The sequence below is a fragment of the Rhipicephalus sanguineus genome, chromosome 6, assembly GCF_013339695.2.
Source record: "Rhipicephalus sanguineus isolate Rsan-2018 chromosome 6, BIME_Rsan_1.4, whole genome shotgun sequence".
Lineage (NCBI taxonomy): Eukaryota > Metazoa > Arthropoda > Arachnida > Ixodida > Ixodidae > Rhipicephalus > Rhipicephalus sanguineus.
In genome coordinates, this window is record NC_051181.1 from 55842149 (window position 1) to 55861482 (window position 19334).

Below are 19334 nucleotides of genomic sequence, written 5' to 3' on the forward strand. Positions count from 1 at the left end.
CTGCCGCCACCGACCTAGAAAACTAGCCAGATTGGCGCAAAGTAGCCAAACCTAGCAACCCTGGTCGTAAGGCGTTCCCTATCCTACATATTTTATTTATCGTCATTCGGACATGGACAACTTGGTATGCTGTTGCTCTTGCCGGGATCTGCTTCGCTCGCGCTCGGCTCGAACGTGCTGAGCTGCTGAAGGGTAACTTCGTCGTCGTACGCTGATGGCTCGCCATAGGATCAATGCCTGACGCGGACTTCGTTGTGACAATATGTTCGCTCACAACGTAAACAAGTTATGATGGAGCCACCTAGGATACGCGGATCCGCAGTCTCTATTCTAGACCTAGTATTTACAAGCTATTGGATTGTCTGCCACGGTGAATCAGTGGTTACGGTGCTCGGCTGTTCATGCGAAGGTCACGGGTTCGAACCCCTCCTTCTCCCTCCTTCTTTCCTGCTGGTTGCGCAGCAAGTCGAGTTTACAAGTTCGATCCCCGCCGGTTGCATGTCGGTGGAGGTCAAATGGTAGAGGCCCGCTTACTGTACGATGTCAGTACACGTTAAAGAACGCCAGATGGTCGAAAATTCCGGAGCCGTACACTACGGCGTCCCTTATAATCATATCGTGGTTTTAGGGCGTAAAACACGAGACATTATTATTAAGTTATTGAGTTTCAGTTACTTCAACCACTGCATACGAAATGATATCTGAACATAAAATAGTGTTTGTATCTTTTCCGTTGTCTATAGTCCACCAGGCAAATACAGGCAAAGACAAAATCGTAAAAGACTATTAAAAAGCTATGGATGAGTCAGTTCTGGATTACATAGAATTAGCCTTCGAAAAATTCACATCAAATAACGTGTAAGTATTATGGGCAACATGCAAGGAACACTGCCAGTATTGCATTACAAACTTTATTCCCGGTAAAAGAGGTACAATTAAAGAAGACTAATCCATGAATTTACCATTTACGCGGCAGGTTATTCATTTGAAGAGAAAAAAAATCCGGCAGATCCCACGCACTGTGGGAATCGATGTAATGCGAAGCAGCCAGCAAAGAGCTGCATACATCGCTTTGTTTATTTTTGAGCCAAATGAAATCATTCGTGCCATGGCATCTAGTTCACCATATATCGCATGTTTGCCATGCACGCGTGCATGCGCAATGTGGTATATACCGTGCCAATGAAACGTATATTCTGGTATATAAATGCATGACCTGTCGTTTATGTTCATCACGCACTCGTGTCATGCCATACCAATTTCGGTATATATTCAGTTATCTAAACGGCCGGAAGCGCGCCATAACAGTGTCATGTAAATCATACCGTACATGACATGCATAACATAATTCGCATGTTAGGACCTGTCATTTATGTTCGTCATGCAGTCACATCGCACAATACCAATTTTGGTGTATATCAAACGAGCGAAATGGCCGCGAGTCCACCATGAGCGTGGCGTGTAAATTATGCCATACATGACATGCATGTCATGGTTTTCATGTTACCACCTGTCATTTATGTTCGTCATACATTCGCGTCACGCAATGCCAATTTTGGTGTATATCAAGCTAGCGAAACGGCCGCGATCGGACAATGAGTGTGGCATGTAAATCATGCCGTAAATGATATGCATATCATAATTTTCAAGTTACCACCTGTCATATATGTTTGTCATACAGTCACGTTGCGCAATACCAATTTTGGTGTATATCAATCGAGCGAAACGGCCGCGAGCGCATCATGAGCGTGGCATGTAAATCATGTCGCACATGACTTGCCTGTCACGATTTTCATGTTACCACCTCTTATTTACGTTCGTCATACAGGCGCGTCGCGCAATACCAATTTTGGCGTATATCAAGCTAGTGAAACGTCCGCGAATGCACCATGAGCGTGGCATGTAAATCATGACATGCATGTCATGGTTTTCATGCTACCACCTGTTATTCATGTTCTTTATACAGTCACATCGCGCAATACCAATTTTGGTGCATATCAATCTAGCGAAACGGGCGCGAGCGCACCATGAGCGTGCCATGTAAATCATGTCGTACATGACAGGCATGTCATGATTTTCATGTTACCACCTCTAATTTACGTGCGTCATACAGTCGCGTCGTGCAATACCAATTTTGGTGTATATCAAGCCCGCGAAACGGCCGCGAATGGGCCACGAGCATGGCATGTAAATCATGACATACATGACATGCATGTCATGATTTTCATAATACCACCTGTTATTCATGTTCTTCATACAGTCACATCGCGCAATACCAATTTTGGTGTAGATCAACCTAGCGAAACGGCCGCGAGTTCGTCACGAGCGTGGCACGTAAATTATGTCGTGCATGACACGCGTGTCATGATTTTCATGTTACCACCTCTAATTTACGTTCGTCATACAGTCGCGTCGTGCAATACCAATTTTGGTGTATATCAAGCCAGCCAAACGGCCGCGAATGCACCATGAGCGTGGCATGTAGATCATGACACACATGACATGCATGTCATGGTTTTCATGTTACCGCCTCTAGTTTACGTTCGTCATACAGTCGTGTCGTGCAATACCAAATTTGGTGTATATCAAGCCCGCGAAACGTCCGCGAATGCACCATGAGCATGACGTGTAAATCATGACATGCATGTCATGGTTTTCATGTTACCACCTGTTATTCATGTTCTTGATACAGTCACATCGCGCAATACCAATTTTGGTGCATATCAATCTAGCGAAACGGCCGCGAGCGCACCATGAGCGTGCCATGTAAATCATGTCGTACATGACACGCATGTCATGATTTTCATGTTACCACCTCTAATTTACGTTCGTCATACAGTCGCATCGTGCAATACCAATTTTGGTGTATATCAAGCCAGCGAAACGGCCGCGAATTCACCATGAGCGTGGCATGTAAATCATGACATACATGACATGCATGTCATGGTTTTCATGTTACCACCTGTTATTCATGTTCTTCATACAGTCACATCGCGCAATACCAATTTTGGTGTATATCAACCGAGCGAAACGGCCGCGAGTGCGTCGTGAGCGTTGCATGCAAATTATGCCGTGCATGACAGGCGTGTCATGATTGTCATGTTACCACCTCTAATTTACGTTCGTCATACAGTCGCGTCGCGCAATACCAATTTTGGTGTATATCAAGCCAGCGAAACGGCCGCGAATGCACCATGAGCGTGGCATGTAAATCATGACATACATGTCATGGTTTTCACGTTACCACCTGTTACTCATGTTCTTCATATAGTCACATCGCGCAATACCAATTTTGGTGTATATCAACCTAGCGAAACGGCCGCGAGTGCGTCATGAGCGTGGCATGTAAATCATGACGTACATGACACGCGTGTCATGATTTTCATGTTACCACGTGTCAGTTATGTTCGTCATGTTGAAATGTCTCATCATACCAGTTTTGGTGTATATGAAATTAACGGAATGGCCGCAAGAGCCCCAAGGCCGTGGAATGTAAATCATGCTGTTCATGACATGCATGTCATGATTTTCATATTATGACCTGTCATTTATGTTCGTAATACGGTCATGTTATTCCATACCAATTTTGGTATGCATCCGATTAACGAAACGGCCAGGAGAGCACAAAGTCGTAGGCGGCTAGATAGATAGATAGATACGCTCAAACTCGCAGAAGTTCGCTAAGAAATGCTTCGCATTTAAAATTAAGCGTTTAAGAGAACGAAGTGTCGTAACTTTAGTTCCTTAGACAAATTGATGGCTAAATTAGGTACATGTATTCAATCGGCTAGGAAACATTATTTTACTGAAGCACTCCCACGGTTTATGCAAGAAAATCCAAATAAATTTTTGAATCACATTTGGGATTACAGAAAGCCTATTAAGAGTGTTTTTATTGACAAAGTCATCACGTGTCCCGAAGAAATGGCGCAAAACTTTAATTCTTATTTCCATTCTGTGTTTCCCAGTAGCGATGATGAATATTATGATGGTTTGAACAATGTTTGTGTTCCTTCATGTGGACCTGTTGTTTTAGTGTGTTATGAAGACGTCGTCCTTAGACTAGATCCGAACCTTTCTGCTGGTCCTGATGATATACCGAATATTACCTTGGGGCGTTATGCAGAATCATCAACCCATTTTGTAATAAGATATTTCATAAATCGTAGTTGTCCTTGTCTTTGCCCCCTGATTGGCTCACAGCTAGAATTGTGTCAATACACATAAATGCTGTCCGCTTTTCTGGGGGAAATTACCGCAATATCTCTTCAACTTGTTCCTCCTGCAAACTGATCAAACAGGTTGTCGCAAATCATATGTTAGAAATTCTTAATATAAATACAACCCTCTGTCCATGCCAGCATGGTTTCAGAACGGGGTTTTCAACTGTTACGCAATTAACAAGCGTTATTCACACCTTTAGCGCAATAATATATCAATCTGGACGAGTTGACGTCATATACCTAGGTTTTAGAAAGGCATTCGACAAGGTTCCCAACAGTAAACTACTTCTAAGGCTTAAATTGGGGTACCTGCTGCGGCACTCATAACTTGGATTGCTGCTCACTTGAAGCACCGTATGCAGTATTTGAAAATAAACGGACACCGCTCCTCCCTGTTTGACGTTACGTCAGGAGTTCTGCATGGTAGTGTACTCGGGCTTTTATTATTCTTAGTGTGTATCATGATTCCGCGCGTATCAAAGACATAGGCTCCCCGATAGATGAAATGTTAAAGGTAAGCTTTTTTCCGATGACTGTGTGTTCGCCAAACAAAAATGCTTCGTTTCAGAACAAACCCTGCTGAATACTGCACTAAAAGATGTTGCGTCTTGGTGTAATAAACGGGGGATTTTACTAGATCTTGAAAAAAACATTACTTATACGCATAACAAGAAAGAAGGTGCCTTTAAGTTTTAACTACACCATCAATAACATACCTGTCCGTGAGGTCACGAAGTACAAGCATTTATACGAAATAAATAGGGATGGGCGAATATTAGGGCGTTTCGAATGTTCGAACGAATATTAGAGTATTCGAATTTGCTTCGATACGAATTTAGATTATTCGAAATTTCGAAGTATTCGTAATGAACGAATATATGTATACATTTGACCGCGCCTAACCCCCCTGTAAAGGTGGTTTCGCTGCAGCGTCTAGTTGCTGTGCCGTGAAGCAATTCATTCAAGGGAAATCTGCACTGCCGCGAAGCTACACTTCAAGGCTAAATGTACATTTTTTTAAAGTTTAAACGCGTGTTACATGGGCTTATATGCGCTAAGTCTTGTAATTTTTAAATTGTAACGTCCACTTATAACTTGCACCCTACTGCTATTCCAATCTTGATACTATTCAAGGCTGCTTCCACTTCATTTCAAACCAAAAAAGTGACATTCACTCATACCTAGTTCCAATCCTTCAAATATTGTGCAAGAGTCATGACAAAAATGGTCATTTTGCTTAATAATATGCGGTAATTACTATTCGAACTATTCGATTCGAAATTACTCGACCAAATCACTATTCGCTTCGGATTCGCTTCGAACCTCAAGTTCACTATTCGCCCATCCCTAGTAATAAATAATGACCCGCTCACCTGAAGTGATCACATTTTCTACATAACTTCTCAAATGAAAAAAAGAAAAACGGATTTCTAAGGAACGAGCTCAGGAAGGCTTCAGGTAGTGTAAAAAACGCAACACAGGACGAGCGCGAACTAATGCGTCACAGCTCGACACTTGAAGCGCACTGCTCAAACATAACGCAGGACGCACGAAACAAACGAACAGGTACACACAGGACGAGCGCGAACTAATTGTCACAGTTGTTACTTATTTCTGTTTGAACAGCGCGCTCCTTTCTCAAACGCGGCCGCTGCAGCGAGAGAAGCGACCTTTGTACGCTCTGTGACTTCAGCGCGGACCTCGCGGGGAAAGCACAAGACATACAACGCCCCGCTCCACCACCCCCTTCTTTCCTCGAGATAAGCGCACGTAGGCGACCATGCCCTGTAGGGCGAAGAGCAACGGCGTTCGCAGGAGCGGGGCGACGATCTTTAAAGCGCGCCACACGCGCGCACATCGCGCCATCTATGTGTCAACTAAGAAAGCATGCTGAAGTACATGGTGCATATAAATAGCTCGCCGTTAGCAGGTTGAAAGACGGTGCTGTCGTTGGCTAACGTCTAACGCGGCGGGCTGCAACGCAAGAGGTCGCCCGTTCGATTCCATGCGTCGGAAAGTATTTCTGAATTATTTTTATTTGTGGCTTTTTTATATATATACATATACATATACGGTGAATGACGGGGGCGGCGGCGACGGGGACGTACATTTTCCAGCCGAGACTGCCCATATAATTGCTATAGCAATAAAATAACGTATCAACCAATTGTTAGACCGAAACATGAGTACACCGCCGTGGTATGGGACAAAAAACGACATGACACGGGCAGAGAAGGTCCAAAGGCGTGCTACGCGCTTCATGTGTAATAGGTACAAACACTGAGATTTTCCATGTCTCCTTATCGATGCGAACCACAAGAAACCTCTATGTACACGACGGCAGAGAGCAGGGCTAGAATTTTTGCACTCTTTGATTCATGGTAAGCTTGGCATTTCGGAAGCGCATTGCATCACACCGTCCTTAAGAAAAACACGGCGGTCGCACACTGTCTTTCTTACTTTCACTCCTCATTTCGCAAAAACAAACTTTCACAAATATTCATTATTTCCCATTACAATCTGTGATTGGAGCTCCCTGCCTGAAGAGGTTCTCAAGTCTCAGGGCTTAAAAAAACATCATTAAAATTAAGGTAGCTTCGCCCTCGTGGTGCCAAGCATGAAGGAAGTGCGGAGCCTTCTTTGTTTCTCTTTATTTTGTTCTCTTTCTTTCTTTTTCACTAATCTCTGCTTCTTCCCTGATTTTTGTCTTTGTTTATTTTTATTGAATTCTTTCTTTCTCTTCCTTCGCTTTCTGACTTTATCTTTCTGCCTTTCTCTCTATTTCTATCTTTCTCATTCTTTCTATGCCATGCTTTACTCTCGCCCCTCCTCCATTTCCTCCTTCTCACCCTCACATCTCTCCTCCTCTCTTTCCCTCCCCTTTGCTACACTATGCTATTCAAGAATATGCTATGCTCTCCTAGTGTGCCTGCATAGCCAAGTGGTTAGGACAGTCGTCTTCGGATCGTGGGAACGCGGGTTCGAATACCGCCTTGCCAAGAAATATTTTTCGCCAAGAATCTTTCTGTTTCTCTTTCTTTCTATCTTTCTCTCTCTCTTTCTGTACTCGTTCTCTCGCCCATCAGAAGAACAAGAAGATCTTTAATGACAAGAAGGAGGAGAGGTCGCCCTGGAAAGCGGGTTTCTAGCCTTCTGCTCCTTACGGGGCTAAGAGGAAAAGGCAAAGAATGAGAAAGAAGACCACGCCCAACGGAGTTTAAAGTGCCTCTAAGATTTCTAAGCGAGACAGGTTTAGATGCTCGTCTTTAGAGCATGTGCGGTATAAAGACATTCGCGCGCGTCCTGTCCCCGCGCAGGACAGAGTGTACAGTGACGCATTGTGCCATACCATAGTCACCTATCGCCCATCAGAGTTGTTGCATCCCTAGCCGGACAAATCGGCGCACGTGTTCCGGGAGCGAAGGAGAACATGAAGAAGAGGACGAAGAGAGCGTGTGCTTGTTCATGATGTTCCACTGTTAATAATTTGAGCCCTGAAAGGGAGCTTTGGCAGTTCAATTTGATGATGATCTCATGCATGCATGCATGCATGCATGCATTCATGCATACATACATACATACATACATGTCATTATGCGTGTGTGTGAAAATGTTTTGTTTAAATGATATTTGCTCATGACTATGTCATTATTTATTTTTGTATTTTGTTTTTACCCTTCCTGCTTGGGCCACAAAAGCATGCAGCATCATGTAAATAAATAAATAAATAAAAATAAATTTAATAGGACCAATATTTCTCAAATTTTACTTGAATCATATTCAGGGTGTTTTTTCCTGTCATAACTATGAACCGATTACGGGGCACGCTATAATGTGCGCTCCGGTTTAATTGTGACCGCTACAGTTCTGTCGTGGGCACGTACACATTTAAGTATACGGACGTCTTCGCATTTTACCTGCATAGGAATGCGGTCTTCGTGACTGGAAATTGAACGCACGCCTTCATTATTAGTAGTGCAATGCCATAGGGCACTGTGGCGAGATTTCGAACCAAGCATAGGTATCCCCATATGAAATGAGTGATATTCTCCACAAGAACGAGAAATGTCTTTCATCTCTTATTTGTCGTTATTCAACCTGTCGGGAGAATAATGGATTCACGGCTGATGCTCCGCTTAAAAGACTCAGAAGAAGCTGCTACTTTCTGATTGCGATGTTGGTCTGCTTTGCTGCACGCATGTGTCACGAAGGACTTGCCTACCAAAAGCTTGGGTCACTGGAGGAAGCTTTGGACTGTTTCTTCAAGCTCAGGGCCATTGTGAAAACTATCCCACAAGCCCTGTACCAGATCGGCCGGACGTATCCTTTGCACTCTGTGAACTTGGATTATGCCTAAGATGTCTGTAAAAAACGTAGTTGTTAATATTTAATGTTAGTAAGGTTTGTGTACACCTACGTTCTCTGCTACTTGCCTTGACTACAATTATGCACAACGCCAGCGAAAAAAAAAAAACAGAAAACACAGCCATACCTTAATGTCGTTATTCTTAACGCTTTGCTGCCCAGTGCTAATCCAGTTCTGTAAGTAAAATTGTTTCTGCATATGTGCAATACAATACCGATCAAAGAGGGAATAACGAGCAAACAAAAAAAATTATATCTACAAGAGCACAAGTGTCCACATAACTGGACACTGGCAGTACTGGTTACTGTGAGGTTCCGCATCCTTCTTCGTCGTTAGCGCATTAATCATCACCATTATCACCACTCATCCCAATGAACGCCTTAATCAAGAGTTCAACGCGCTTATCATTCGTATCATATTCATCATTAACCTTCACGGGGCCTCTGCTTGCTAACTTCGCTCTTTCAACACGTTCATGATCATCGTTGATTATCGCCGTAATCAACACGTTTATCGCCGTGTTCAACGCTCACCATCATCACCAGCATTCAAGGCGCATTTGCTTGCCAACAGCTCTGCTTCAACGTGTTCATCATAATCATTGTCGTTGTTCATCATCATTATCGATGCGTCGATCCTCATGTTAAAACTAAAATCTAGACTTGCTGCCCAAGCAGAAAAAAGGCGAACGGGAGACATGATAGAACGCAGTGCCTCAACAAGTATTGGGCCGCGCTCTTTCGTTGTTATGGAAAAAAATTGCACTGCCTTGAAGTTTTTGTGCGCTGCGTCTAGTACTTTGTTCTGGCACGTACCTTCTGACAGAACCACGAACCTGCCTCCTTGTTCTAGGTGAGAACCATATCAAGTTCCTTTCCTTAAGTGCGTCTACGACGAACCTCAACGCAGGCATAGGAACTTGCTGATCGCATCAGGCAGTCTAATCCATCCCCGGTGGCCATAGGCGTGCGCACAGGGGGGGCAGGGGGGGAGGTGCGGTCGCCCCCCCCCCTATTCACCTAAGAGGGGGGCCGCAAAGTCAGCCCCACACATTGGCATAATAGGGAGGGGCGGGCGCTGCGACTCGGGGAGGGGGGGGGCGCAATGTCAGCGCCTTACATTGATATAATTGGGAGGGGGGCGCTGCGACGAACCTTCGCTCCCCCTGAAGGGGGACCCTGCGCACGCCTATGCCGGTTCGTACACGTTGACCTAATCGACGCACACGGGACAACAGTTCAGGACGCGTTCCACTGCTGCAGAGATCTTTGCGTCTCCCAAGGAAGCGTTGCCTGCTGAAGCGACTCGTGGCTCTCGCAGGAAAGCCAGCTATAGGATTCTGCCATCTGATTAGCCGTTCTTTCGTGCTTCGCGGACTGATGCTGACCTGTATACTCAAAGCAATAATGTTCGAGCACTACCCGAAGCCAGTCAAAGTAGAAGCGCACTTGCCTCCATGATTCTGGCTTTATCAGTTTGCAAACTCCCTTCGCGTCGCCCAAGGTTGCACGGTTGGTACATGTCCACAGAAAACAAAAAACAGTACCAACCACAGTACGTCATTTTCCTGTTTAGTGGTTCGCGCTGCTTCTTCTTTTATGAAAATTCAATTTGGCCCTTTACCGGGAGTACCTGCGTTGTGTCAAGCGGGCTCTTGTCATCTGAGAGCAAATGCAGCGCCTTTTTCATCCTAATTCAATGACCTGCGCTTCACAATTGAAAGAGCTAAAAAGTCATCATCGTAGCGGCATACATTGTGGAGAAAGGTTTGCGAGATGCTTACCCTACAAGGCGACCGGGAAGGGACGCAACGTTCTCCACTGCCGCAGCGAACAAAGACGCTACGGCCGGGTTCGTCGACTCTCCAGCACGGCGCAGAAAAGGCACTTGAGACAGGATGTCAACATACAACAGATGCAGCACAGTACGACAGTCACGGGCTTTCAGGCCGTAAGGGGAACTCCGCAAGACCGATCGAGTACGCTTGCCAGCGGCGCTACGACCATCACACAAAGGGCAGCAGTCGAGCGCACGGACGAGAAGCCGCCGGCCAGAGTAGCGCGTCAACCTCTCGTGCTGGCCTGAGAGCATCTCCCGCGGGCAAGCTAACACCAGACAGAAGCGAGCTCATGGGGGAAGTGGGTTGTCACTGGCGGCCAATGAGGACAGGCGTTGCGCAGTGACGTAAGCTAGCTTGGTGGCGTGAGCATTGTTCAAACATGTTCGGACGCGTGGCTCGTGCGGGGAAGACCAACGCATGGCTCGCACCGAGCAAGAAGGCCTGGCGGCGTAGCCACGGTAGCCATGTCGCCGATTAACGGCGGTTCCAGGCGCTCGAGCCGCGCGGGGCCAGCACACGCGCTAGATGGCGAACGAGGCGCCAAAGGGGAGGGTGCGCTCGATTCCCACAACGTTAAGAACATCGTTAACGGAAAGCGAGGAGTTATTCAGATCATCGAAATGAGCAAGAACTACGTCGATAATGTTCACTTTTTTAGCGCACTAAGCGAACAAGGACGGAAAGGAAACGACGCGAACGAAGCGCTGTGTCTGTGTCGGTGCTTTTCCAGCCTTGTTCGTTTTGCGCGCTAAAAAAGCGAACATGAATTACAAACATGTCCAAGCATACGCACTGTTAGGTCGCTAAGCATTGGGGCTTTGCAAGACCCAATGCATACGCCTTGCTTTTGCAAGGGCGGCGTCCCTTAGAACTGAATGCAGGTCGGTCGCAAATAAAAGCTGAAGAATTTTAAAGACCACTAGCAGTAACATCGACCGCGTTTTGAAAAGGAGCGCAGCCTTATCTGTCTATGGAATGCTCAGCGAATTCGAGAATTACATTATGTGGAAGAGAATAAAGGGATGTTTAATAATAATGCAGAATGTCTGACAGCTGTTATCAGTATTAGTGGAAAAATATTCTGAAGCGTATTTAGAGTTAGTCACGATTAAGCGGTAGCCTAACGATGAAACCTTAAGAGGACGCAAAAAAAAATCACAGCATATCCACGGAGTGAATGATGATGAGTGGGCGAAGCTGCGGAGGTTCATCGGTAAACCGTGAATCTTCCGTGAATTCTGCCCAGTACATCATCACCGACGTGAGATCGGGCGCGTTTATACTAAAGGTTCGATGAGTTATGACGACTTGCAGCTCACTTTAATTTTACATGTACGCTGTGAATTTTCATTGTTTAGAAAACCATTGCTTTAGAAAACATCTGGCGTCTTTCGTTAAGCAGCTGGCGCCTTTTCGTTTTGCTTTAGAAACATCTGGCGTTCTTTCGTTTTGCTTTTACAGAACATCTGGCGTCTTTCGTTGGTTTATTTCATCAATCAACGGCGTTTTGAACAAAATTTTTATTGTTTAATCACGCACAGGAGAAATCTCACCAGGCACTACCTTGGAGGTAAAGAATGGCTGCTAATGGGAATGAGAGACAGAAGAAGTCGGCTTTTAGCTAACGCTGCGAATTTTTTATTGTTCAACAACGCACAGGAAAAATCTCCCACCGGCACCACCTTGGAGGTCAAAGCGTAAGACTGGTTACTCACTACGACTACGACTACGAGGGACGAACGGGTGCCGCCTTAAGGAGCTTCGCCCCTAAAAAGCGTTATGGAGTGACGCCATGTTTCAGTTTCGGAGTCAGTGGTCCACAGTGGCGTTTCTATGCGTTTTTCGATCGCCTTATGTTTAGCCTCGCATCGCCCCAATGCTTAGCGACATATTTCTTGATTACCAATCGTCCAAATAACGGCTCGCTTTCCGCTAAGAACGTTCCTGATGTGTCGCGATAATTTGATTACTTTTTAGCTTTGTTAAATTGTGAAACCACAGGCCACGTACAGAACTAGAATTCGAAAAGCTGCTCAATTTGCTCTCAGATATAATCAGCCCGTTTGATCTAACGCACGAATTCCCGGTCAATGATCAAATAAGTTTTTAGAGATCCGGTTCTAGTGTAAAGTTGTAGGCGTCTGCTGGTGTTATAAACCGCGCGCCAACGAACCATTTCTGCCTTTCAAGTCCACCCCATCTAAGCTCGTGAAACGAGCAATTGCCACGTTGTGCTTAAAGAACGCTCTTGGCAAATCTTGCCCACAATGTTCAGTAGCGTTCAACCTCAAAAATGAAAAGGCTTCTCAACTCTGGTTATCCCTAGCACCCCTCATTTCGGCCGCAGAGGGCCTTTTTAAGGAAACTCGCGGTCACCCACAAACCTGCTAGAACAGCGCACCGCGCAGGTAAAGAATGGCTGTGATTCCTTACGTTGACACAATCTTACAGAATTTTAAGAAGGCAGCCCGGGGGTGCGATGTGTAAGCAACATTCTTCGCCCCCTTCAGGCTTTCGAAGCTTTGCAGAATGAAGTTCACAACTGTGGCGGTTTGGGTGTGTTGGTATAACGTGACCAATAAATTGTAAGCGCGCAAACAGATGAGGACATACGACGAGCGCCTGTGTGTCATACGTGATTCTTGTCCTCGTCTGTTTGTGGGCTTAGAATTTATTGGTTTGCAGAATGACCTACACGGAGGCATGCAAGCAAATCTGCGGCACAAGGCAGAGGCGGCCTTTTATTTGATGTGCAGAAGGCGTAGAGTACGAAATTCTGAGAAAGTGTACGTTGGCCAAACCGGGAGATGTGTCAACGATAGCTTCGTAATAACAGCATGAAGAGGAGACACGAATACGAGGCCGAACATCGTGTTCGTGCTGTTATTCTTACGAAGTTATGCATCACCAAATAGCCTACCAACAGTCGTTACGGATGTCAACGATAGGTTAAGTGAACATGCTAATAATGGTAGACGGGGCGTGGAAACGAGAGTCAACCGTCGATTGACTTGAATAAAGAAGAAATCAAATACCTCAACAGTTATCTCTCACGTAGACCAGCACGCGTGCCCGATTGATAGGTATCGCCTCTTGCCTGGGCATGCGCAAAGAAGTTCTTTGTCTACGTTCTTTTCCGTCGCTGGGCGCCTTTTCAGTTCTTAGTCGGCGTTTGTGGTGTCGTGAATTCTTATCTCGCGTCTCGCGTTGAGTGACCTTCCTGCTCTCAACGCGAGACGTACAAACCACCGCGATCACGAGATAAGCGCACGCACAAGCGACCACGCCCTGTAGACGCGGGCGCTTGTCGCAACGGCGACGACCTTTCAAGCGCGCTCTTCGAGCCCTTCGCGCCATCTGGCTAGTGGTAACGAAAACACGCTGTAACACAGATCTCTGAGTACAGCCACCGGCAAATGGTGTAAATAAATAGCTCGCCGTTAGCAATGCGAAGAACGTGTCGTCCGTGGCCGAATCGTTCCGCTCTGCGCGTTGCGGAGCGAGGGGTCGTAAGTTCGATTCCCGGTGACGGAACTTTTTCTTCTGGCTTGTTTCTTTGCCCACTGTTAGTCTTTATATTTTACAACGTCATATTTAAGACAGAAATACGTCAGTGGAGCCTTGGTGGACCACGGCATAAAACACTTTCGTGTTAAAAGGCACGCAAAGGTAAAGATTTGATGAACTTCGGGCTAGTCATTTTGCATAGTGTCAGGATTGCTCGCCCAATCTGGCACAGACTTCTGTAATCAAGAAAAACAGAATGCGCATGACGCGACAAATAGTCGCAACTGAGCGCATGTCCTATCTCTGGGAGGGTTGCTTAAGCGTTGCCTCCGTAATGATTTCTGATAAAGAGCTGGCGTTTTTAAGCATGCGCCAAGAATGACGTGCTGTACCAGACATTATACATATACTTGCAAATTCTTAATGTTAATCGACGTTCCAGGGCTCGTTCTTGTCATCTTGTTTAGTTCTATGTTTTTAGCGCTGCAGCAATTTGAAAAGATATACTAAAACGCCAAACTCGCCATTTCGCTTCAGTCCCTGACTTGAAGACAGGTATGAACTGCAGGGAAACATGGATGAAGCACTTGAATGGTATGTGCTCATTGATATTATTGTAGCGAAGACACCTGTGGTGTGAGGGCGACGTGATTTCACAGTCTAGAGAATATTGATAGCTTCCACATGACGTCATGGACGCCCAAGATGGCTCCAACATGGTGGCTTAGATGACGGCAAGGCAGCATAATCACGCGGCGATTAACCTGCTTCAGTGTGATAACAACGTCCACCAAATGTTTTTGGGCCTCTGTGCATGAATAACGAAGGAACCAGCATGCGATGAACTGATAACACTAACGTAACATCACAAAGTTCGCGTCCCGCCATGTAGGTGCTGCAACGGGGCTGTTTCAGTGACGTCAGTGCAAGCCATCTATACCTGACAGATAGTCGAGTGAAATTCGACAGCAGGGTTTCCAGGTCGAAAAAACAAAAAATAGCCAATAAATCGGAAAAACTAGCCAGAAAGTAGCCTACTTGAGCCAAGGGCACTAACAGTAGCCAAAAGTAGCCGCACGTGTGTGAAAACGACTGCGACAATGACTAAATTCAGTAGCCTTTTGGTGGAAACGTAAAGAAGTACACCAGAAACCCTTCAAAATCATAATTTCTGAGAATAAAGCATAAATTGTAGACTTTAGCAATCATTTCGTGCCGGATGATGAAGTTTCTTACGCTGTTGCAGAAATGACGTCCTCTTCGCGAGCCTTGCGTGACTTTTCTTGAAAGGGCTACAAGTACCACCGACAATAAAAATTAGTGCTGCGTAAGAGTGCGCAAAGTCAGTTTCCGTGATTGAAGCATCAATTGTACTCACTTCGGTAATCGTTTCTCGCGTGATGACGAAGTTTGAGTAATTAATATTCTCGAGCCGCAGTCCGCCCCTAAGTCTTGGAAACGACACAAGCAGTTCGTCAGATATCCGATTTCTAATGTCGACAAGTGCATAGCACCTTGGATGCGGAGCGCTTTCGGTTGTCCTGTTCACTTTGAATTAGCTTAAAGTTGCGTTCAGCAGTAGGTGGTCTGCGAAATGAGACGCCATGCAACAGTTTTCTCCCAAGTCCCAGCCACTTATGCATAAGACTTTTCTTTTGTATAATGCGAGCGCCAAATTCAATTTCGGGAGCTTGTAACACGCCTTGATAACCATGTTTTGACACCGCATACTCGAACGCCAGCGGATGCGACGTCACAAGCTATTGATAATTTGGTTCAAATTGAGGCAACAAGAAAGTAGCCAAAAAGTAGCCGAGTAGCCAACACACTTTTTCTGCCGCCACCGGCCTAAAAAAGTAGCCAAATTGGCGCAAAGTAGCCAAACCTGGCAACCCTGTTCGACAGCTGTCTAGTTCGTAGAATGTACTACTCATGCTCATTTCACGAGGCATTTAAAAGGCTAGATTGTATCATGACTCGGGTTGAGGGGCGCCTCCCTTCTTGGCAGGCCGTGACTATGAAAACGACTACGTCATACAAGTAGACGATATAAAACTGCGACTTTTGGGCCCGCCATTACTGTGTCCATGACGCGTTGGAACGTCGCAGGGGCGGAACGAAGTCCCGATGGCATGACCTTAAATGTGAACAGGCCATTTGACGTGATGAAGATGGTGTTCTCTCGATCCCTTACGTCAACTTCAATTTGCCAGTAGCCATTCTTCATATCCATCGACGAGAAATACCTTGCGTTGGACAACCGGTCCAAGGTGTCGCATTTTCGTGGGCGGGGGTACATTTCCTTCTTCATGATTTTGTTCAAACGACGATAATTCGACGAAAAACCGCAGGGACTTATCCTTCCTTTGAAGGATAAGTCCCTGCATGACAGCATCATGCTGGCTGAAGAAGTTCATGCCAAGAATCGAGTCTCGGGAGCATTATTTCAAATCGGCGAATCTCGCAGGGAATGAACAGTCCGGTAACGAGCAGTGACTCCTGCCGTGCACGTTATCAATGCTGTCGGCGTTATCAAGTGTCTGCCAGCCGTTCAGATTTGGGGGCCTTCCCACACTGTCTTTTCGGCAGCTTGGCGGCGAACGGGCTACTGACGTCAGAGTAGTCGGCTTCGGTGTCGACCAGGGCGCTGATGTGGCCATCAGTAAGCACGTCGATGTCGGTGGTTCGTTCTCCTGCGTTACGGTTAGGTCGTGGGGTCGAATCACGGCTGCTTCAACTTTCGCTGATGCTGCTGCGTCGTGTTGTCAGTTCTTGTTTCGGCGAGGTGCCCTCGTGAAGGCTCTGTCTGGTAGGCAGCGAGGAGATATGTGATGATTCCCGAATTGTCATCGTCGGTGGCGGAGGTTCTTCGGCCTTTCGTCTTACAGCAACTGCACCTTGATCGGTTGCTGCCCTTAGATTTCCGGATAAGTGCTGAGAGATCGGCCCCGGCTTGGACCGGTGTACTGCCGGCGATGCGGCGAGATGTAGCGGCCGGGCGACGGTGAACGGGATGGTCGTCGTCGTTGCCGCTGTGCTCCGGCGATGTAGTCGGCGATGTCGCGAAGTCGTTCACGTGGCTGCGTTCGCGGCACGTTCACGGCAAAACCACGCAGTCTACGCAGTACCACGCAGTCTAAGCGGTACGTGTGACCGGCTTCCCCGCAGTGGTAGCTGTATGGGCGGTTGTCGGGGGAACACTAAACGTCCGTCTTTATCGGTGGGTAGCGTTGGCCGACAGGTGGGTGAGGTGGCGTCGATGGCAGTCGACGGAATAGCGGTGGCGTGGGGTCCTGACTAGGGCGCGGAGTGGTGACAGTGCGGCATGCGGCAGCAGCGTCACTCATTCCTTCCTGCTGAGGCTGCGGTAGTTCGGGAATTCCCAGCGAATGCCGCACTTCCTCACGAACAATGCCAGTGATCGAATCCACTTGGGGCTGCGAGGACGGGAATATGTGGCGTAGTTCTCCAATTGCCCCTATCGTCTCACGCAGATTGTCGGAGCAGAGCCCTTGGATTTCGACGACGTGTAGCAGGAAACGACGATTGTATTCCTGGTTGCGCATGTCCATTGGCTTTTAGATTGCCGTTGCTTCAGAGAGGAATTCTTGGACGGTCTTGAGTGGGTTGCGGATGAGTGCTGTGAAGAGCTCCTGTTTTACAGCACTCATCTCTCCCTTATGCGCCTTCCGTGCGGCGAAAGATGGCCGGCGCATTTCCAGGCCCTTTGAGATGCATTCTTTGGCTTTACTCGCACGCTTTCACTAACACGGAAATTACGACGATCGGGGGAACGTTATTCTGCCATTGGAGCGATATACAGGATTGGGAAGCGCTGCTGCCTACCGCTTTAATTCACATGACGCGTGGGCGTGCGCATAGGACGGACTCATGACGGGAGCAAAACGTGCATTTACTGGTATACACCGTGGAGGAGGGGTACGACAAGTATATGGTAGTGAGGCGCGTAATAGATCGGGATAGGTTACTTTTAGTCGGGGGCTGGAGGGTGTTTAGGCAGTAGAAGGGTGCAGTGATTCCGTAACTATGCGAGCCCGAAAACAGCGTTCACAAAACACTGTTCTCGGGCTGCTGCAGTGTATGCTGCCTTAGTTTCCAGTAGGGAGGCATGCGCCGGAGCGCACATGATGATGTGGTAAAAGCTCGGCATTGGCTTCGATGTAAAAATTCGCTGCGCGATAGGGAGAATGCTGCATTGCGCCAAGTTACGTGTGGCTGACTTGGAGCAGCTCAGCATGTATTATGTGTGTAAGGGGATGCTGCTATGGCCTAACCGACAAGTTTCTCCTCCGCCAGTTGTGCTAATGGTATGTGAAGTGAGTTTACAGCCTGCGCGGTGCCGAAGCAATCGTCTACCCTACCGCTAGTGCGAAAGCTCATTGATGCTGATAGGATGGGATATCATATTTCTTGGCTTCAACTGAAAGCACGTCTTTGTGAACGCGAAAGTAAACGACCTCCGCTCGTCTAGCGCGTCGACCTTTGTAATGGATCGAATGCATGTTTATAGAATCTGTCGTCGCAGGTACCAGCAGTTGGCGACGTTAGTACCTACAGACCCGAACCTGCTGTCGAAGATTGGAGACATTTACGACTCGCAAGGGGAGAAGCAGTTAGCTTTCCAATACCAGTCGGACGTGAGTATAGCGTGATGGATAAGGTCTAATTGATAGCGAACATAATACAGACATTTGCCAAAGTACTGCGGTAAAAATAATTGACCATGATTAGAATTACGGGCCTGCTCTGGTTCTGTTTTGCAAAGTGAGAAGCAAGGGTTCTATGCGTTATATAAGTAAGATGTTGCCAACATAACAATGCATCTGGGACTTCGCGTGAAGCCGAAACACGTTCTGGTAGAAACAGAACAACAGACTGAAAATCTATTCCCACGAATTACCCCGTGTTCTTGCCTGCACATGAGGAATACCAGTGACTGTCACTGCTATGATCCGTCACGACGCATGCGCTTGCATTCCCTCTCATGACGCCTTCCTGAAGCCGCGAATTCCCTCGTCAGTGTTTCCAGTTTGGCTGATGCAGGGAGCGCTTCAATTTTCGTACGGTACCGCGAGGGTCGGTACTTTAGTATTTTATAATATTGTCCCTCCCTGTATACATGGCCGGCGCGGTGACGCGGTGGCTACGATGCTCGGCAGTTGACCCGAAAGGTGGGTTCGATCCCGACCGTGGCGGTCGCATTTCGATGAAGGGGCAATGCTAGAGACCCGTGTACTGTGCAACGTCAGCGCACCTTAAAGAACCACACGTGGTCGACATTATCCAAAGCCCTCCATTACGGCGCCTCTCATTGTTAGTTGCGCATTGTGAATTTACGGGAAGGATATGAATGTGTTCTACCGACGAACTCGTGACT

General features: G+C 46.8%; 1 protein-coding gene across 1 annotated transcript in view; it reads left to right on the top strand.

Moving 5' to 3' along the window:
• The window catches only part of LOC119397273 (intraflagellar transport protein 88 homolog), a 128903-nt gene that overhangs the window by 65316 nt on the left and 44253 nt on the right, over nucleotides 1-19334 (top strand). Inside the window, 3 exon segments of the mRNA XM_049416510.1 lie at nucleotides 8435-8543; nucleotides 14492-14530; nucleotides 18483-18594. Of these exon segments, the coding sequence (XP_049272467.1) occupies nucleotides 8435-8543; nucleotides 14492-14530; nucleotides 18483-18594 (260 nt within the window).